General features: G+C 36.1%; 3 protein-coding genes and 1 pseudogene across 7 annotated transcripts; 3 read left to right on the top strand and 1 right to left on the bottom strand.

Moving 5' to 3' along the window:
• Window positions 1–506: 506 nt before the first annotated feature.
• On the top strand, window positions 507–3,879 carry LOC132274128 (purine permease 3-like). Its single transcript, XM_059775301.1, has 2 exons — window positions 507–1,566; window positions 3,329–3,879. Exons 1-2 carry the CDS (start codon window positions 859–861, stop codon window positions 3,671–3,673), a joined length of 1,053 nt encoding a protein of 350 aa, XP_059631284.1. The 5' UTR covers window positions 507–858; the 3' UTR covers window positions 3,674–3,879.
• Window positions 3,880–8,352: 4,473 nt separating this feature from the next.
• LOC132274126 (pentatricopeptide repeat-containing protein At5g27460) lies at window positions 8,353–15,479 on the top strand. 5 transcript variants are annotated; one of them, XR_009470345.1, is made up of 5 exons: window positions 8,353–8,449; window positions 8,537–8,804; window positions 12,587–13,841; window positions 14,467–15,074; window positions 15,345–15,479. XR_009470345.1 is itself a non-coding variant. In XM_059775297.1 (4 exons), the coding sequence occupies exons 1-3, from the start codon at window positions 8,415–8,417 to the stop codon at window positions 13,820–13,822; spliced, it is 1,539 nt and encodes a 512-aa protein (XP_059631280.1). In that variant the 5' UTR covers window positions 8,353–8,414; the 3' UTR covers window positions 13,823–13,841; window positions 14,467–15,337. The 5 variants fall into 5 exon arrangements, 2 of the variants coding, with proteins under 2 accessions (XP_059631280.1, XP_059631281.1); XR_009470346.1 differs by having other exon boundaries at window positions 15,356–15,428; XR_009470344.1 differs by lacking the exon at window positions 15,345–15,479 and adding an exon at window positions 15,193–15,337.
• LOC132272715 (glutathione transferase GST 23-like) lies at window positions 15,307–19,597 on the bottom strand (annotated as a pseudogene).
• An 84-nt stretch (window positions 19,598–19,681) lies between these two features.
• LOC132272713 (uncharacterized) lies at window positions 19,682–21,253 on the top strand. The gene is made up of 2 exons (XM_059773809.1): window positions 19,682–20,491; window positions 20,855–21,253. Exons 1-2 carry the CDS (start codon window positions 19,682–19,684, stop codon window positions 21,251–21,253), a joined length of 1,209 nt encoding a protein of 402 aa, XP_059629792.1.
• Window positions 21,254–21,277: the final 24 nt, after the last annotated feature.

Below are 21,277 nucleotides of genomic sequence, written 5' to 3'. Positions count from 1 at the left end.
GGATTGTCGTCAACATCAATGACTAGCTACTTAGACCTAGGACAACCATATAGCAATGAAAAAGCCAGAAATTTTTCATTATAATGGTAGCCCAAAGTTACTGGAAAGAAAAAATTTCCGAGAAAATGATCTGATCTCCATTGCAGTCAATGATGCAAATGAAATAAAAATACATGCGAATGATTATACATATGTTTATCCAATCTATGCAATGGCAATAAATTAGAGATGGCTGTAACATTCGGGTCAATAAAGATGACAAGAAGATGTGACAATTTGGACCCAAGAGGAGCAAAAGTATACAAAAACATACGTAGACTTTGGTTGTGTCCATTAATTAAGGTCAAAATTGGCAACTATGGTCCATCAAATTTTGTGTATACCCACCATATATATGCCTTCACTTCACACAACTATGCATTAAGACACCAATGGCAACCACATTTCTAGATCTGTTGTTGGGATGTGTAGAGAGACTGTTTGGTCTACAATGTCGTGGGCTTGGAATGATAGGTTTCGTACACTCCCAGCTGGTAAAAGATCACACAACTTTGGTACATGGTCTAGTGTGTCTTGAAACTGACATATTTACCACACTCACTTGTATCATGCGCTTGTAGCAACACTTTCTATGCCTGTGTCCGCGTATGTTCCCACTTGAACCCTAAACATTTCACTTTGAAAAGGTAGAGAAGATATCACTAGACTGCAACACGTGCTTTGAAAGGTATAAAAAGATACACACAAATGTTACATCTATCTTAAATAGTGTTAGTTTTTTTGGTTGGCCATCTTATCTTTCCTACTTCTACTTGCTCTCTTATCTGAAATTGAGAGAGAGAGAGCTAACCAGTCAATATGGAGGCTCATGCTAGCCCCAGCATGAAGAAGGCCCTCCTGGTGCTGAACTGCATCCTGCTCTCCATCGGCAACTGTGGCGGTCCGTTGATCATGCGCCTATACTTCATCAAAGGCGGTAAAAGACTATGGCTGTCGAGCTGGCTAGAGACCGGCGGTTGGCCAGTCATCTTCATCCCCCTCATCATCACCTACATGCAGCGCCATGCCAAGGAAGGCTCCACCGCCAAGCTCTTCTTCATGAAACCTCGCCTGTTCTTCGCTTCTGCCGTCATCGGCATCCTCACTGGCGCTGACGACTACTTCTACGCCTATGGTGTGAAGCGCCTGCCTCTTTCAACATTGACTCTAATCATTGCTAGCCATCTGGCCTTCACAGCAGGCTTTGCCTTCCTTCTTGTTAAGCAGAAGTTCACTGCATATTCGATAAACGCAATCGTCTTGCTGAGTGTTGGAGCTGCAGTTTTGGCCCTCCACACAAGCAGTGACCGTCCAGAGGGTGAGTCCGATAAGCAGTATTATCTAGGGTTTTTCATGACACTTTTAGCTGCAGCGCTCTACGGATTCATTCTACCGCTGGTGGAGTTGACATACAACAAGGCAAAGCAGGCAATTACCTACACACTGGTGATGGAGATTCAGATGGTCATGTGTTTCTTTGCTACTGCTTTCTGCACAGTAGGCATGCTTATTAACAATGACTTCAAGGTAAATATGCAATCTCTCTCTGGGAAAAGAACCATGCTACTCCAACTGACTGGGAGTTGCCGAAACCATGAGCCTGAGTGTATCTCAGCCCTTGGTTGCATAGAGTTGGGAATCTCGGCCTATGGTTTTGGCAACTGCCATCGGTGTTGTAATCATATATAGACACACACACACATACACAGATGCATATTTTACCGTTTTCTCTCCCATATATGCCTGCCTGTTTATATTCTAACTGATGAACCCAAGGTCTTTCTACTTGTGTTTCCATGCCAATGCAATTTATGTAGGTGTGCTTATTAATTAACACATACTTCAATGCCTCACACAATCACAGGCTCCAATAGCTACCAAAAAAAAGGTCTTTACAATAGTACTATGATAAATAAGTATGGTATATACATGTTCCAAATACTCAAGCTTAGGGATGGCAATTTGTACCACCCATCCCGCCCCGTTAATCACGGGTATGGGAACCCTTTTTATACCATAGGGGCGGATATGGGTACAAAATTGAAACCCGCCAAAGGTCACGGGGCAGGGATGTATTTTGATGAACACCCGCCCCGCCCTGCCTTATATATTTTTTCTTTTTTTAAATTATATATATTTTTTTATGTGTATATATGTGTCTTATAACTTGGATTAACCTCAACACTAACCCCCTATTGGCATGGACCGACTTCCTTGCATTTTTAATTTTCTTTTTGTGCCCTTTGCCTGCTGTTTCAAGCTGTGGTTGAAACCTATGAAACTGTTACACATTTATAAATTGCTTAACATTCCAAAATCCAAAATAATAAAAATAAATAAATAAAATCCTAAACAAGGCGGGACGGGGCAAGCACGGGTATAATCATTTCCCAACGGGGCGGGGATGGATAATGAAAATTCAACCCGTTACGGGTACGGGGTGGGTATGGAGTTGTCAATAAATAAATGGGGCGGGCACGGGTTTAGGCAAACCCGTTCTGTTGCCATCCCTACTCGAGCTGGCCTAAAGAGATTATTTATTTTTATATATATTTATTTATTTTGGGTTGGGGTTGGGGTTGGGAATCAACGAGAAGCGACTTTAGGACATTTGGGGATTCAAAAGCTAAAATAGACAAAATCCTAGCTAGTAGTACAATACAAGAAAATGGAGCATGTCAGACCACTTCTTTCTAAAAGCAACTTCAGAGAACCCAATAACAAGGGGAGGGTAAGGAGTGGTATTAATAGTAGGTACAAGAAAATGGAGAAATTGTATCCACTTCTTTCGAAAAGTGACTTTACACAATCCCCAGGGTGGGTGGGTTGAATCTGTGACAGTGATTTCGCACCGAATACAAGCCAAAACATAACCAAGAATAATGATTTACTAACCGATGACTTGCGCCAAACTGTTGGTCCAAGAGAACGCCTGCCCTTTGATGCAACAAAGTGGGAAGGGTGGGTGGGTTGAATCTGTGACAGTGATTTCGCACCGAATACAAGCCAAAACATAACCAAGAATAATGATTTACTAACCGATGACTTGCGCCAAACTGTTGGTCCAAGAGAACGCCTGCCCTTTGATGCAACAAAGTGGGACTCAAAAGTTCTTTGAAACTACTCAACAAACAAAGTGCAAACAAAGAACAAAATAACAATACATCAAAACAAGGTTTTCACAAGTTTTATTGAATATTACATACAAGAATTAACTTGTAAGAAAGATGAAGCATTCAACAAATTGAGACTGTTAACTCACCTGTATGGCTGTATTTGTATTTTGTAGGCAATTCCAAGGGAAGCAAGAGAGTATGAACTCGGTGAAACAAGGTATTATGTGATACTGGTATTCAGTGCCATAATTTGGCAGGGTTTCTTCTTGGGAGTAATAGGAGTCATCTTCTGCGCTTCATCTTTGCTGTCTGGAGTTTTAATTGCTGTTCTACTCCCAGCCACCGAGATCTTAGCTGTTATATTCTACCACGAAAAGTTCCAAGCAGAAAAAGGGGTCGCTCTTGTCCTCTCTCTTTGGGGATTTGTTTCTTACTTCTACGGCGAGATAAAGCATAGTAAGAAAAAGAGTCGAACTCAATCTCAGCAAACGGAGGTGCCTCAAATTGGAACTCCATAAATATGATTATTGCTGAATATAAGCATCAATGTTATTATTCTTAGCATAACCTTGTAAAAATCAATATATATTGCTGTCAAATGGAAAGCCTTAGATTTGGTCTCAACACATACAAATCATTGTTGTTCGGTCTCCATCTAGAATTATTTTTGCCATTGCAATCCGGTGACAAGGCTCTTATATATCTGTTATTTTCTAACATGAAATTTTCAAGATGAAAAGGGAGTGCTCTCTCTTTCCACACTTCAGAAAACTGTTGTTTCCTATTTGATCTCAAACTGGGACTGCATAATTATTATTTAATATATATGTATATATACATGTGTAAATACATGTCCTCAGCTCATGACAAGTTGGAGCAGAACAAATTTACAAAAGCAAAGACGAAACAAAATCACTATAATATTTTTTTCCTAAGAAAAACGTTTATCATATGAGTGTAAGCTAATGTTCTATGCAGTGTATTTATTATTTCTTTCCCTTGTTTTAATCTTTACCAGTACATTAACTACTAAGCCATCAACTTTAACCTCCATGAGCAAAGCCAAATCACCAATAGAGCTTGCTTCCTTGAAAAAGTAGAAATCAACATTACATCTCAAGTAGAAAAGGATGATGACGAAGACGATATAAAAACCAATGGACAAGAGGTTATTTGAAATGGCATTTCAAAAGGTTTTGTGTTCTCCGAAAAGGATATCAGTGTCTCCAATGCACTACCAGTAAACACAAATCATCATCAATTGGGGGTTCATTCGAGTCAACTCTGCCATTTTCACTCCGGAAAAACCTTCAATCCCTTCAAATTTCCCAACCATGCAAAGAGTATGATCCCCAATTGATGATGAAGAAGATAGTATAAAACCACCGGATAAGAAGTTATTTGAAATGGCATTTCAAAAGGTTTCCTTTTCTCTGAAAACTCAAAAAGCATATCAGTGTCTCCAATGCACTACCAATAAACACAAATCATCATCAACTAGGGTTCAATCGCGTCAACTGTGCCATTTTCACTCCGCAAAAACCTTTAGTCACTTCAAATCCCCTAACCATGCACAGTGTATGATACCACTATGTGGACACAACATAATTAGGATATATAATCAAAGCGTCAAATCGAAACAAGTTGCAATCACAATATGAGGAATCTTTGTATATACTTCACCATTTAGGGGGGAACAAATCTTTTTGTATACTTTATAGATGACAAGTCTCCACTAGTCATGGTGTGCAAGAGGATCAAGCTATAGATATTCCTAATTACAAGACAGTTTTTACAACAAAAGAAGAGAAGTAAAGCACCCCAATATCACTCCTAATTCAGATGTAAAATTAGTGTTAAGCACATACCACTAAAAAAAAGTTTAAAAAAAAAAAAAACCAAGTTGAAATTACTCTAAGCCAAACAATAAAAGAAGCATATGAGGAAATGGCAGTAAATCGATTCACCACCATAGCCCACCATAAGAGCTAGTTACAATCATAGAAATAACCTATATATTAATTCTTGTATGTTCAACTTAATGCTGAAGTTGATAAATCAGTAGCTTGGCACCCCAACCGAGTTCCATTCAAGGGGCATGAACGTTACATACAACAATTAATAGGCATGAACATAACCACGGGTGGCCCAATGGTTAAGGGGCAAGTCTTATAGACGTCTTGAATTTGACTCTCATAAGTTAGGGCAAAAAACACCTGGGTGACGTGTGTGTGTGTGGTTTGCGAGTGATTGCGCGTATCTGGGCTTTACCTTGCAGTGCACATGCTTGGAAGGTTCCCATTTCAAAAAATAATAGTAATAATAAATAAATAATATTAATAATAGGCATGAACACACCAAAAACTAAATTCACCAAAGAGAAGACCAATTATTCAGTGCTAAACCTTTGGTGAAAACTAAAAAGCAAGAATAATTGGGTATTACCATTAACACCTCCTAGTAATAAAACTCTTCTCTTTTGCAGAAATTCAGTATAGTTAGAACCCAAATCAGAAAAATTCCTACTAAGGATGATAACCCCATGATTTTGTTAAGCAACAGACGGAGCAAGATGAACCTACAATTCAGGAATGAACTTCATCACATTCATGTCCAACGGGAAAAAAAAAAATTTGATATGAACACTAATAATAATAAATTGGAATTCAAGAGGATTGGAAAATAAATAAACAGATTTTGGAAAATACATATTGAGAGATAGAGAGATGGTACTCCACCTCTGCACATAGGGTCGCTGTTGCCGCGTCTCACCGAGAAACATGAGATTTTAGGTTTGAATTCCGTGGGTATTAACTGTTAAACAAAGTTAAAGAAAAAAAAAAAAAAAAAAACCTTTTGAGTGTCGTTTGATAAACTGCAAAAGTTAGATTTTAAAATTTTTTCTAGTAGTTTCTGTAGATATTTCTATCATTAATTTGATCGAAAACCCGGTAAAATTATTAGATAGTTTTGGACCATTAACACTTAGTGGATTAGTTAAATACAAACGTTAGGATTGAGAAAATAGCCGCACAAAATTATATTAATAAATTACAAAGTTTTCATTAAATTAGTCCACCAAATGTCAAATAAATCAGGACCATCTAATAATTTCTCCTTCCCCACAAAGAGGAGGGAAGGGTTCCGGTGGACAAAAAAGCGTGAGTGTATTTATGAGAGAAACTTAGAGGATTCACCTCTTATGTGGTCTAATAAAAATAAAACATGTTATCTTTTGTTAAATAGGTCAGAAAAATAAATAAAGAGAAAATAAATTGGAATGAGATTCGGGCTCTTTTCGGCACCCGCCTTCAACCTTCGCTCTCTACCATCTTCTTCCTCTCAAGTTTCTAATCCTAGACGTCATCATTCAATTGGCAAAAATATTTGAAGGAGGTATGATATATTTTTTTTTGTTTATACATTTAAGATTCTTTTTCTAAAAAAGGAATGATTATGTTAAATTTAAGAATTCACATATATATTAACACAAAACTCAAAAACTCCATGAACGATTATGTGTTAAATTTAAAGATTCACATACATATTAACACAAAATTCAAAAACCTAATTTCTCCTAAGATTATGTAAACAAAAATAATAATAATAAAAAAAATAAAAAAATCATACATCTTTCAAATATTCTTGACAATTGAATAATGATGCGCAGGACTAGAAACTTGAGAGGAAGAAGATGGTGGAGAGAAAGGACTCATTTATAGTGCCGGAAAGAGAACCAGACGTTGAACCCTAGAAATAAAATAAAAAGAAAAAAACCTCAACTCTTTTTACCCGGTCTCATTCGGGTAGGATCCAGTTTATTTTCTCTTTCTTTATTTTTTTGACATTTTTTAACAAAAGATGAGGTGTTTTATTTTTATTGGATCACATAAGAGATATTGAGTGAGGATCTAAATATTGTTCTTTTTTTATTATGGTAAAAAAGAATACGGAGTATCATTAATTTGACCTTATAGTCTAGTAATATCTGTTTTACCTTTTAGTAAATGGTGAGTCTCCAACTGAACAAATTGAGGGTGTAAATGGTGGTGTGTGTCCGTTTCTTACTTTCTTGCAAATAATAATTAAATATATATATATATATATATATATATATATTTAAAAATTAAAGCAACTGATGGACCGGAGAAAAAGAAAAAGAAATGAAGGTAAAATATATATATATATATATATATATATATTACCCTGCTAAGATAAGAAAATTTGGTAATGTTTCTATTTCATGTTTCTTGTTTCCAAATCACTAGAAAATAGAAATAAGTCTGATAACATATTTGGTAATGTTTCTATTTCGTTGATAAATGAAGTCTTACTGGTTTACTTACCTCTCTTGAGAATCTTAGCGCCTGTATTGGTATTGGTATTGGTATTGGTATGGGTATGGTTGTCTGTGTTTGGTAAAAAAAAGTGTTATTTTATATATTGTCAAAAGGTTTTGTGAATAGTATTAAAACACTAATTTAATATTTTTTTTACATATGTTTTAGCACTGTAATAACATGTATTACAGGAGAAAAACTTTCTTACACTTTATTCTTTATTATTTGTCCTATCAACCGATTACATTATGCCACATAAGTAAAACCTGTTCAATTAAGTTTTTCTTGTACTCTAACCATAAACAATTAATTTTTTTTTATTATTTTAAAACTCTTTAATGAGATTTTTAAACTAATCATTATATTTTTTAAACTTACAAATATTTTTTATATTTTTACTTTTGTAACAAATAAACGTTATCAAACATATTTTCAATTATTAATCAAAATACTCTATAAGACAACAAAACGTTAACCAAACAACTTATTATATATATATATATATATATATATATATATATATATGTCATAAAATTCATTTAATCGAATAAACTTTACTAATAGTTTAATAACTGCATTAAATACTTAATTATAAAATGATTAAATTTTAAGTGTTTAGCATTTAATATAATGATAAGTAAAGTCATTATTGTTTAAGATTTTGTTTCATTTTAAGTAATATTTATTTTTAAAGTAATATTCAAAACACGTTAATAATCGCACTTAATTCGTTAAACATTTAATTCATTTAGCCCAGTGCACCAAATTTTTTTGTTTTTATTTTTAATAACAAAAATAAATGAATAAATAAGTGTCAATTAAAAACTAGGTAAATAAATACAAACAACTCCCAAACAACTCCCAATTTTCCTTCAAGTACAGAGTAACAGTGTTGGAGAAAACCTTCCAATAAGCCCAAATGGGTCTCCACTCGCTCTATTCCAATCTCAGAAGGTAATACTCTCTCTCTCTACATATATATACACATACACAGACACGTATATTCACCGGAATTTCTCATCTGTTATGGTGAAAAAGCAGCATCAATCCTTCCTACATTGCTTGCTCGTGGAGGTTTATCTCATCTAACTCCTTGTCAATCGATACCACCGCCGGTGAATCTTCGCTGTCGAGAAAGGACCAGAACGATGAGCTCAAGAGCAGGATATTCAGGCTCATATTCCCCAGACGAAGCGCGACGACTGTGCTCCAAAATTGGGTCGATGAAGGCCGCAGAGTTTCGGTTTCCGAGCTTCGACGCATATGCAAACAACTTATGAACTTTCGCCGATACAAGCATGCTCTTGAGGTTTGATTTTATCGATTTCCGAGTTTTTTTTTTCTTACAATACATTTTCATGTGAATGCTCTTGAGAAATGGGGAAAAAAAAAAAAAAAAAAACAATGAATGACACTCTTTAGGGTTTAGACACTGAGATGTGAATCTTTGGATAGACTTGTTTGCATTTTATGTGTTGGCTAATTCAGGATTACAAAATGATGCTATAAAATCTTCAAGATTTAATAGAATTTTAATGCAATAAACATATGGAATAAAGTTACTACAATTGTATGCATCGTTATGTTTTGATTAATTGTAGAATTATGGAATGATGGTGTAAAATCTTAAAATTATTAAGAGAATTTTACTTCTATAAACCATGAAGAAAGAAAATTAATTAATTTACAACATCTAATCAGAGACTGAAAAATTGTTTAGCAGAAAGTATATATGGCAGTTATTTTTTATTTATTCGATTAGTTATTTCATAGTTCATTGGATTCATGTAGCTTACCCCAAAGTAGTTGGAAAAAAAAAAAAAAAAAAAAGGCTTGATTGTTGTAGTTATTAAAAAAGCGTGTGCTTGTTTGAAGTAAAACGCATGTGTGATATCAATTATTCATAGAAAATATAGTTTTAATAGAAAAATAAAAATAAAAGATACAACACAAACATGTCAAAGTTCAAAATTAAGGAATTTATGATTTATCAGTATATTTATTCAGTGGATTAGATAAATATACACATATCCTAACGATATGAAAATGAATTCAATTAAATCAATGTACAATTAAAGTAATTCAAATAAATATGCAACATAAAGCTAGTCAAAATTTTTTAAAAACTGGATTTTTTTGGAATATTGACAAAGACGATTAGGTAAATCAAATATATCCTCTGAATGTGCTTGTACATCAACTAAACGAATACTATTACAAATGTGGTGCAATAAAGAGCTACAATCATGTAAATTATAAAAATATATTATACTATCATAAATATTGAGAGAATTATATCCATTTAATTTAATTGGTAACCATAACCTCGTGAATTCTTTCAAAATATTTAATAAGATTAAACAATATGATCCACATTCAATAATCTTGCATGATACATAGCATGTCAACAATGACCATTAGCGGAAAATATGGAGAAAACAATATGATTCAGTGATTAAAAATAAGGGCAAATTTCTGTAAACCCCCAATACTTTCAAAAAATGATCATAAAACCCCAACCAGTTTTAAAAACCCCCAACAATATAATAACATTATCATTTTACCCCAACTCTGTCAATTGGGTCCATTAACTCAGCGCGTGGTTAACAATTGCTTTGACAAATTGACTTTTGTGACGAAAATATCCCTGCTGTCACATGTGCCAAACAAGTGATATGAATTTAAATATGTTATACCAAAAATACCCCCAAGCTTGTAATAGTAACCTTGTCCTCCTCTCCGTCTCTGACCAGACCCCAAGCTTATAATAGTAAGCTTATATCTTGAATCCTTCCATTCAAGATATACTCGTTCGTTATATATATATATATATATATATATATATAATTAAGGATATGATGCATTAATGTTAGACCAGGAAGTGCAAATTGAATTGTCAATATCGCCTTCCAAAATAAAAATAATAAATGAAAAAACTTCACATCACTCTTCAAATGGCGTCAATGAAACTATTCCATTATGAGTATTTGAATTTTAGGCACTGACCAAACTCCACAGTCCACACACCTCTCCCCACTGTACTCTCTCTCCTCTCTTTCTCTCTCTAACTTGCCACCCTCACACTACACACCACCACACCACCACCTGCACACACAAAAAAACACACACATAAACATGACTAAGATGACCTTTCACAGATTAAGCTAGAGAACCAGAGACCAAACCCCTAAAGAAAAACACTTACCTCTTCCCAACTTCTACAACTCTCTCTCTCTCTCAACCCTTAAAGTTAAAAGCTCATTCCCCATTTCAACACCTACTCTGTTACCTAAGTTTCTCTCTCTAAAACACACACGGTGATTAGTGAAAAGCGCTATGTCTGTGTCTGTAGATATATATATAGATATACACATGCATTCATGAGTTGGGTCTCCGGAGGCCTTCTCGGGGTGGTGAATGGGGTGTCTCGTCTCTTAACTGGCGACGAAATTCACCTTCTTCCCGCCGTCGCCGCCGACGTACGAGGTGAAGAAGCGCGGCGACGGCAAGCTCGTGGCGGTCTCCACGGCGCTGTCGGTGCCGCTATCGAGCGCCGACGACAATTCCCTTGATGTCCTGTTGCTCAACACCAAGAGAGGCAACAAGATCGTTGCGTTCTATCTGAGAAACCCATATGCTCGCCTCACTCTGCTCTACTCCCACGGCAAGGCTACTGATCTGGGTCAGCTCTACGACCTCTTCCTTCAGCTCAAGGCTAATCTCAGAGTCAATCTTATTGGGTATGTCTTCTTTGTTCTGATCTTCTTAATTTTCACCTGTAATCCCTTTTCTCTCACTTTCTCTCTCTATATGTATATATATATATATTTGGGTTTCTCTCTCCTTCTATAGCTATCTCTTTCTAATCTTAACTGGGTTTGTGATTTTATTTTGATTTTTGGCGTGGTCGTGGTTCTAGATATAGTCAATCTCATTCGGTCGGTGTTTTTGCTCTGATCTTCTCAATTTTCAGTTCTAACCCCTTCTCTCTCTCTCCTCTCTCTCTATATATGTTTTGGGTTTTCTCTCTCCTTGTGTAGCTATCTATCTATCTAAAGGATAATATTGTAATTTCAAAAATATGATTTTTTTGGTTTTTTTAAATAAAAGGAAATATAATAAGAGTAATTTAGTCATTTCACATGCCTTTAACGCTCAATTGACAGAGTTGGGGTAAAATGATAACGTTATTATATTGTTGGGGGTTTTTAAAACTGGTTGGGGTTTTATGATCACGTTTTGAAAGTATTGGGGGTTTACAGAAATTTGCCCTAAAAATAAAGGCAAATTCTTTTGAGCTTGGGTCCTATTGAACTGCATCCGCCAGAAGGTGTTATGTGCACCTAATTGAAGGGGCAGGCTGTGGTAGGTTGAGATGCTTCTACTGAGTCTTGAGAAGCCTGGGTCATTTTGCAGTCTACATGTCTTTAACAACAATTATGCATTATTCATAAGGAAGCAGTCATAGAGGATAATGCCCAAAAATTCAAAAAGAATAAAGTAAGTGGAATTTTTTCTTTTAATTGTCTGATGCATTTCAAATAATAGTACATAGTTGGGATTTATTTTAATTGCAGCTATGATTTATGGTAGAATACAGGCTGGTAAAGAAATAACATGTCTTTTAAATGTGTATCATCAAAATGCGGATGTTTAGATGGGGCAGTTTTAAGTTCACCCTTTGATCTTGTTTGTCAATAAATTAGATTTAAACTGACTGTGTTATCCATTGTTATTTTTAACCTTTTCAATCTTCAATTTTGTATGTTAAAAAAAATAGGAAACTATCAAGGGAAACCTTCTTGACATGTCTTTTTGCCTGATATGACTCTTAACAGCCATGCCTTTTCTTTTTTCTTTATTTATTTATTTTTATAGTTTTGTAATTGTAAAATTGTTATAGTTTTGATTCTTTGATGTAAACACAGATTTCCCTGTTAATTGCTGTGGCCAATGAAACACTGAACTAAAAAAACTTTTTTTTCCTGAGATCCTTTTATCTGTCCTTTTCTTTCCCTTGGGAGTTTAATATTGAATATTAGGACATAATCTGGAGTGTTTATTTGAATCTGTCATACCATTTATGCACAGATATTAACTTGGATGGAGGATCAAGCAAGATTCCAGATTTCAGCAGCTGATCATGCTATCAGGTTGGAATTAATTACCAAAGTGCATACTTTAAAGGAGGCTGAAGAATATTTTGCAATTATACCCAACAGTGCTTCACAGAAAGCTGCCTGCCTCCCTCTTCTTCATTTGTATGTTAAAGAAAGAGCAACTGAGAAAGCTGAGGCTCTCATGTTGAAGATGAATGGCTTGGGGCTGATTGTAAACCCTCATCCATTTAATGAGATGATGAAGCTTTATATGGCCACATCTCAGTATGAGAAAGTAGCTTCTGTCATCCTACAAATGAAGCAAAACAAAATACCCCGAAATGTCCTCTCCTACAACCTTTGGATGAGTGCATGTGGTGAGCTATCTGGGGTTGCATCAGCAGAGATGGTTTACAAAGAGATGCTAAACGACAAGAATGTTGAAGTGGGATGGAGCTCTCTATCTAGTTTGGCCAATATTTACCTTAAATCAGGACTTTGTGACAAGGCCACTTTGGCCCTCAGAAAAGCGGAAAAGAAGCTATCTAACTGCAACCGCCTTGGTTACTTCTTTCTCATAACACACTATGCCTCGTTGAAAAATAGGGATGGAGTTCTTCGGCTTTGGGAAGCTTGTAAAGCAGTAGAAGGTAGAATCACTTGTGCCGACTATATGTGTATCTTGTCATGTTTTGTGAAGCTCGGCGATATTGAAGAAGCTGAGAGGGTTTTCATGGAATGGGAGTCCCAGTGTAGGAAGTATGACATAAGAGTCTCCAACGTTCTTCTAGGTGCATACATGAGGAACGGGTTAATGGAGAAAGCTGAATCATTACATCTCCGCACATTGGAGAAAGGTGGGCGTCCGAATTATAAGACGTGGGAAATTCTCATGGAGGGGTGGGTAAAAAGCCAGGATATGGATAAAGCTATTAGTGCCATGAAAAATGGATTTTCCTTGTTAAAACATTGTGACTGGAGGCCTTCACCTAGTACTGTAGTGACAATTGCAGAGTACTTTGAGAAGAAAGGAAATATTGTAGATGCAAAGCGGTATGTCGAGTTTATTAGGCGATTGGGTCTTGCAAGTTTGCCTGTCTATAAATCATTGCTTAGAATGTATGCCTGCACTCAAGCACCAATTCAGGAAATCCTTAAAATGATGCAGAAGGACGAAATAAATATGGATGATGAGACTTCTGCTCTTATTCAGGCCTTCAAGGTGTAAGCCAGAACGGTACTATGGGGTGAGTCATGATGGCTTCATATGAGTCTGACTGAAAACATTTCACATGCACTTTGGTTTGCCATCTTATTCAAGTTGATGGGAAGAAGGGATATAAATGAAACACACGGGCACAAGGGACACACAATGAAAACTGGACACTGAAAACATTTCACATGCACTTTGGTTTGCCATCTTATTCGAGTTGATGGGAAGAAGGGATATAAATGAAACACACGGGCACAAGGGACACACAATGAAAACTGGACTTCTGTTGGATCCTTGTCTTCATTGCATATATGACAGGCAATCAGCAAGTTTTTCTTGTTTCTTTTCTGAAAGTTGTTCATATCTTCTGCAATTAGTAATTACAAGCTGCATTTACTATTTGTAGGAAGCCATGATGGTCTATTTGGATTGTTAATTTTTGAGAAAAACACAGGTCTTGTCTGAACTATTTTTTGTACTAGTCATCGTCGTCATCGTCCTTGTCATAATCCCATATGATGTTTTGTTGGTACTAGTGATTACAAATATTCTAACAGAAAGCGTAATTGCAAATTTTTTCATAATTCTTTTTACCTATTATGCCACAACTGAACCCCATTTTTTTTTTTTTTTTTTTTTTTTCAAATTATACTGTCCAGATACATAAACCAAATGCAGACACTCTAAAGAATGCACATTTGTAGATGGGGGTTAAGACTTCAAATTGAAGCAGCCATCAAAATCTTGTGGAAGTATTTACTATACACTAGCAATTAGTCTTTTGGTGGCACAAATTTGTTGATAATGGGAGCTTCAAGGTATCATGAAAGTTATAGAAGCCGCACGTTGAGTGAATGGATGTTCTTCTTCTGTCAGGTCTATGCCCCGAATTTCCTCAACAATCCGAGGCCAGCATCCAATCCAGCCAGCACTGATGCCCACCAGCCCTACTTGTTTCACATCCAATTTCAGATCATGTTGTGCTTTTTTTTGGTAGCATTGCCTACCTTGTGGAATGAAGCAGATTGTTGCGCTGAAAAGAGAAGATGATTGATATTTTTGGAAGTATCGATGAAGAGAATCGTAAAGTTTGTTAGGCTTTTGGGTCTTGCAAGTTTGCAAGTCCAACAATCATAAGATATAGCTTGGAATTGAACATCCTTAATTAAAATGATGCAGAAGCATGAAATTGATACAGATGATGAGACTTATACTCTTCTTCTGCTCATCTTGTTCTTGAAGTCGAAGGCTGGAAGCAGGGAAAAAGGTAATGTGGAGTATTACATACAGAGCACACTTTATTTCATCCGGGTTTCTTTATTGTTTATCCCAGTATGTCTTTAACCATCAATGCCATTCATATACTTCTAATTTGATTGTTGCAGGTTAGACATGCTATACATAGCTGTGTGTGTGTAGGAATTCGTCATGGTTTTGTTTGATTGTTTGGTTTTCTTTAGGAATACGAAATTTTGTTTTGTACTGCAGTTATATATTGGTTATTGCAATGTCTAATAGTCTAATACATAAGCAACAGAATTTTTGCAGACCTTTTACATCTGTATTTTGATGCTGAAACATCTGAGGTCCATTTTATTCAGAAGAACACTAACCACGCGTAAACAAACAGCACAGAAACTAGATAAATTCAAGTTCATAGACGAAGGGTAAGGCGTCATGTTGATGCAGAAGTCAACATGTCGTGGAAGCTTTTGTTTAGCGCCATCAGTTTATCCCAAGGCGGCACATATTCTTTCAAGATGGGAGTTTCAAGGACATCTTGGAACCAGGTGGTGACTGCAGGCATAGTCTCTTCATCTATCAGTTTTACATCCACAATCTGCTCAACAATCCGACCCCAGATCCCAATCCACGCAGCAGCAATGTCTACAAAACCTATTGTTTCACCTCCAAAGAAGCGCTTCCCCTCGAGCCCACTCTCCCGTGTCTTCAGAAACTCTCTTGCTTCTTTTGCAGCCTTCTCTTGCTCGTCTCCTCCTACCTTAGAGAACGTAGCCATGATTGCCGGCACACACTGAGAATAGAACCACCATGAAACAGTATCGGATTAGAAAAAGTGAAACAATTTTACATTTAACATGCTTTTTTGATGTATAAATTGCCTATTTTGGATAAACTTGTGTAAAATTTTTGGTACTAACAAGTTTGATGATCTTGAAATCATGTGGTAGTGTAATACTACTACCAACTCGAGCTCAACTCGGACAAAACCACCCCAAAAGAAGGGAGCTACGTTTGCGTTAAACTTGGAGATGGAAGTCAAGACCAGCTCAATAAGCTTATTATCCTAGGTCGGAACAAGTTGTACTATCAACTTAAGCTCAACTCCACGCGTCTAAATCCTAGGTTCTGATATGTAACTAGTGGAGAAAAACCTAGCTAAAATCTTATTTAAAATTCACACCTTCCTCTCGATTTGGAACTAGTTATGGAAGAAAACAAAAAAGAAAAGTAATTAGACAAAGTCCTTACCTTGTCATGAGCAAATTTGGCCCAGAAACGAGCCTTGGCTCTCTCAAAAGGGTCATGAGGAAGAATGGATATTCTTCCTTCCATGAGTCATCTATGTACTCAATGATCACCAGTGATTCTGCCAAGGGTTGGCCTTGGTGCATAAGGACAGGGACCTTTTTGTAAACAGGGTTGTACTGCAACAGCAAGGGACTCTTGTTGGTCAGGATATCCTCTTCAACATATTCATATTCAACCCCTTTCAGTTTTAAAGCCCACTTAACCCTAAGGGCATAAGGGCTTCCCCAAAACTAGACCTGTCAATAGAGCGGATTCTGATTCGGATCCAATCCGAATTCGATCCGATTAGTCGGATATGGATTGAACAAAAAATCCGATAACCCAGTTACGATCCGAATCCGATAATCCGTTAACTTAACAAATCGGATATGGATTATACTGATCCAATCCGATCTGATTGAAATTATATATATAAATAATTATATATATAAAGAGATTATTAGTATGTGTACTAAGAGATTTATTAGCATGTGGATGAGAACACCACAATATTTTTATATAACATTATTATTATTATGGATTTTTGGGTTACCTTTAATACAATTATAATAGGAGTATTGATATATATATGTGTAAAATTATTAATAAATAAATAAATAAATATATATATATATATATATATATATAATTTTACACATATATATATCAATACTCCTATTAGAATTGTATTAAAGGTAACCCAAAAATCCATAATAATAATAATGTTATATAAAAATATTATGGTGTTCTCATCCACATGCTAATAAATCTCTTAGTTCACATATTAATAATCTCCTTATATGTTAATAAATATTAATTTAATCCGATTTCGAATCCGATTCGATCCGAATCCGAGCTAAATATGATATGAATTGGGACATTCAGTCCGAGAGTCCGAGAACCCGTTAGTGATCCGAATCCTATAATCCGTTTGCTTAACAAATAAAATATAAATTTGATCGATTCGATCCGAATTCGATTCATTGACAGGTCTACCCAAAGCCCTAGCAATTTCACTCCATCTCTGGCCATTCTTACTATTATTTCCTTGCAGACATCTAATCTTATCTAATCTTATCATATCTAATCTTATCTGATCTAGCAATTTCAGTTTTATTATTGTTTTCACACTGATTTCATGGGAATAGACCAACCACCAATGGATTGAGAACAAATGGTCAACTCACCCCAAATAAAAATAATAATAATAAAAAGTTCTCTGACTGATAGAGACAAGAAGCCAATCAAGCCATTAAAATTGTGTTTCTCTTTCTCCTCTTTATTTTGAATGGTAGGAAAAATAAGGCTACATAGACTGGGAAAGTTCAATTTATAGAGACAGCAAAGCCATTCCAAGCCATCTTTCATTTTATCTTCTTCAAAATGACAAATGCCTTGAACTTTCTTATATTTACAAATAGTCTCATCAATTATCAATTTGACAAGTAATTCCTTGTCCTTTCTTACAAAAGACCTAATACTATGTACTTTCAAAATGCAAAGAAAAAGTACAAAGGATGTAATCTATTAAGTCATTTAAAGTTAAAGTGAGAGTGTGAGAGTGGCAGAATTAAATCATAAGTAATAAGAATTTGAACAAAAACGCACATGGAACGTGAAAACGGGAACGCACTATGAGCGTGAGAATGACACCTGCTAAGAAAGATTATGTGACTTTAAGTAATTTAGTGAACTCTTTAAAAAATAAAAAAAAAAAACTCAAAAAAAAATTAAAGTCAATTTAAAATTTAAGTAATAGTGAGGTAACAACTAAATTTCGTACTACACGCGGATAGACAAATGATCTCTCTATTAAAATAGGATTACACCACGGTTCAGTTTAAAGTTTATATTAATTTACAAAGAACATCACCGCATGCTACATGATGTTTGCTATTATATATACCATATTTTCGTATTTATAATATACTTGGACTGATGCTTGTAGATTTTCATATTTTTTTTTTCCCGCTTTATATAAGCGTGGGAGAGAGAAACATAAATAATTATAGGAAAGAGAGATATGAGGATAGTTCTATAACAAGGAGATAGAGATGTACGGGGTCATAGATGGGGATTGGAATATAGAAGTACTGATTGGTTGGTGAATGAGAAATAGTGCTGAACTTTGGAGGATTATATTGTCAAAAGAAAATTGAGTTTCTCATGTCCCGTAAAAATAAAAGTATATCATTGCCACGTAAGCACTTTTAAAACTCAGTTTAACAATTCTGTTTAATATTCAAAATAATAACAATAATAAAATTAATAGTAGTGTAATACGATACAATGTATTAATGGTTGATTAATTTTTGGACGTGTGTGATGTATGTATGATTTGTTTTACTGGTTTTTTTATTTGCATGTTCATGTGGCTTTTGTTAATTAATATTAACGTAACAATGTTTTTGGAGGGAGTGCCAAAAAATTGTCCTATGAGTCTAAGTTGGTGCGACTTTAAATTCCCTTTAGATTCCGTGAACCATAAATGTCATATTTTGATTTTGGCGGCACTTTAGCCCTTTATATCTGAGATTGAATAAAATTTAGTATAAATTTTAAATTAAATTTTCTTCAATCTCAAATTTAAGACACTAATTCGATACTCCACTAGAAGGTTTGTTAAGAAAGAAAATAGAAAGGAAAAATACTAAGTGATATTCTCCACAAAATTCAATTGAAATGGCAGTGTTAAGCTAACCCTTTGTAACGAAAAGCTGGGTGCTTAGACCTACAAAATTAGACTATATAACATAATATAACAAAATAAATTCTGCAGATTGTATCAAAAAATGGAGTGTAAATATGACCTCCCATGGTTTAATGGGTGTAAATTATTGGTGTTTAATTTAAGTAATTGTTTGAAACATCGGTACATCTTGCTTAAACTGCAGTCGCAACATCAAAATTCTAACCCTTATCATTAAAAAATTCTATCAATCATGCCTCTTCTGATGGTGTTAATACCATTGACCCAAAAATTAATTAAGTAATGCTTATAAAAATAAAAATAAAAATAAATTGAAGTTCTAGTCCCAATCTCGAGGTCAGCTCTATTTTATAACTCAGAAGAGTCTCTTGGTTCATTCAACTTTCTCATCTTCACTAGGCAATCTGATGGACATGGACAAAAAGTTCATCCAAAACAAGAGCTCATGTCACTCAACCAAACTCATAACATGCCTTTTGCTGTTGTTTCTGATACTCATTGTCTTCCACTTCCATAACTCTCCCTTCATTTCCTACTCTTCTCTTCATTCTGCGTCGTGGGCTTTCTTTAAGCAACCGAAAGGAGAACTCGGTGCCAACGGATATTCTAGCCACTCCACCGTTGTTGAAGCCATGGCTGCCAAGCTCCGAGACTCGGTTACATTCCTCCCTCTCAAAGACCTCAGGTTTGCCGAGGCAGCCATGGAAGGGAACACGTGGTTTATGAGCTCTCTGGATGATACCTACGAGGAAAACGAAGCAGGGTACCTTTATTTCCCTTCTGAAGCATCCAAGGGACGGCTCCTATGCATCAAGGGACGTGACACGAAGGATGGCGCAAAAAACTCGTACGCCTTGGCATGGCCCGAGAGTCTTCCAGACTCGGCCACTCTCAAGAATGGCCTGACCTTCATATCAGACTCCTACTATGACCACAGCAATCTGTGGCATGGATTGTCTGCCGTGGCTCCTTTCGTAGGGTGGTCAATGAAGAATGGGTGCTCGAAGCCAACAAGATGGGTACTGTTCCATTGGGGCGAACTCAGAGACAAGCTGGGATCATGGGTTCAGCACCTAACGCAAGCAAACTTCGGAGAACTTCACATTGAAGGATCCAGTGGAGGGAATGCGCCTTACTGTTTCGAGAAGGCGGTTGTGATGAGGCATGATCTAGGGAGGATGGGAAAGGAGAAGCAGCTGAAGGTTTTTGACTTGTTGAGATGCAAGGCTAGGGAGTCCTGTGGATTGAAGACAACAGACAGAGGGAAAGAGGTCAATGAAAAAGGGATGCCAATTATAAGGCTAACTCTGCTGATGAGAAGGGGTTCGAGATCATTCAAGAATGCAACAGCAGTTACTGGTATATTTGCTAGAGAGTGTGCAAGGGTACAGGGATGCATCTTGAAGGTATCTCAGTCAGACGATCTAAGCTTCTGCGATCAGGTCTGCACTTTCTTCCCTGCTTGACTTGTGTGTGTGTGTGTGTGTGTATGTAAATACAAATGTTAACATGTTGTCTATAGTCCAGACTGCAGTTGATTAATGCTGCATATCTTCCTCCAACTTATTTGTCCCCTTGCCATCTAAAAGCAGGAGAACATTTCTCGAAGCCATTATGAAATAAACCCTTCGTGGTCTCCTTGAATCTGAATCCATTGTGCATGATATGAAAGAAGTAACAGCAATCTGAAGAGGAACCATAAAATATTGTGATCAAAACAAAGACAATTCAAAAGAGAAGGTAATTGGAGTTGTTAGATTTACAAGGTAAGCTGACTTACTCGTCATTTTGTGGCCGTCATGCAGGTGAGAGTGATGACTTACACCGACATTTTTGTATCTCCACATGGCGCCCAATTGACAAACATGCTCTTCATGGATCGGGGCAGTAGTGTAATGGAATTCTTCCCAAAAGGATGGTTGGAGACTGCAGGGTTAGGCCAGTATGTTTACCACTGGATGGCAACCCAAGCGGGAATGAAACACCAGGGTGCATGGCGGGATCCGGTTGGGGAGGAGTGCCCATTCCCAAAACAAGATCTACAATGCTTTTTATATTACAAAACTGGCAAGGTTGGTCACAATGAAACCTTCTTTGCAGAATGGGCCAGAAAGGTTCTCGACCAAGTTAGGTTAAGCAAGCTCGAACTAGCTTCCAACAATTTTGCTACCAAGCAACAGCTCTCAAGTGCCTGTGCCTGCTAATTTGTTGCTGTTCTGTGAGGTTTT

Source organism: Cornus florida, unplaced genomic scaffold (genome assembly GCF_030987335.1).
Source record: "Cornus florida cultivar Cherokee Brave unplaced genomic scaffold, ASM3098733v1 CherokeeBrave_3.0.0_Hap2_Chr09, whole genome shotgun sequence".
NCBI lineage: Eukaryota > Viridiplantae > Streptophyta > Magnoliopsida > Cornales > Cornaceae > Cornus > Cornus florida.
The sequence above is the reverse complement of the archived record's forward strand: the minus strand, read 5'-3'. Positions and strand labels throughout refer to the sequence as shown.

Coding starts and splice junctions, on each gene's coding strand:
- LOC132274126 (XM_059775297.1), top strand. CDS start 8,415: ATGGGTCTCCACTCGCTCTATTCCAATCTCAGAAG. Junction 8,450..8,536: donor CTCTATTCCAATCTCAGAAG/GTAATACTCTCT, acceptor GTGAAAAAGCAG/CATCAATCCTTCCTACATTG. Junction 8,805..12,586: donor GATACAAGCATGCTCTTGAG/GTTTGATTTTAT, acceptor ATTTATGCACAG/ATATTAACTTGGATGGAGGA.
- LOC132274128 (XM_059775301.1), top strand. CDS start 859: ATGGAGGCTCATGCTAGCCCCAGCATGAAGAAGGCCCTCCTGGTGCTG. Junction 1,567..3,328: donor TTATTAACAATGACTTCAAG/GTAAATATGCAA, acceptor TGTATTTTGTAG/GCAATTCCAAGGGAAGCAAG.
- LOC132272713 (XM_059773809.1), top strand. CDS start 19,682: ATGGCTGCCAAGCTCCGAGACTCGGTTACATTCCTCCCTCTCAAAGAC. Junction 20,492..20,854: donor ATCTAAGCTTCTGCGATCAG/GTCTGCACTTTC, acceptor GCCGTCATGCAG/GTGAGAGTGATGACTTACAC.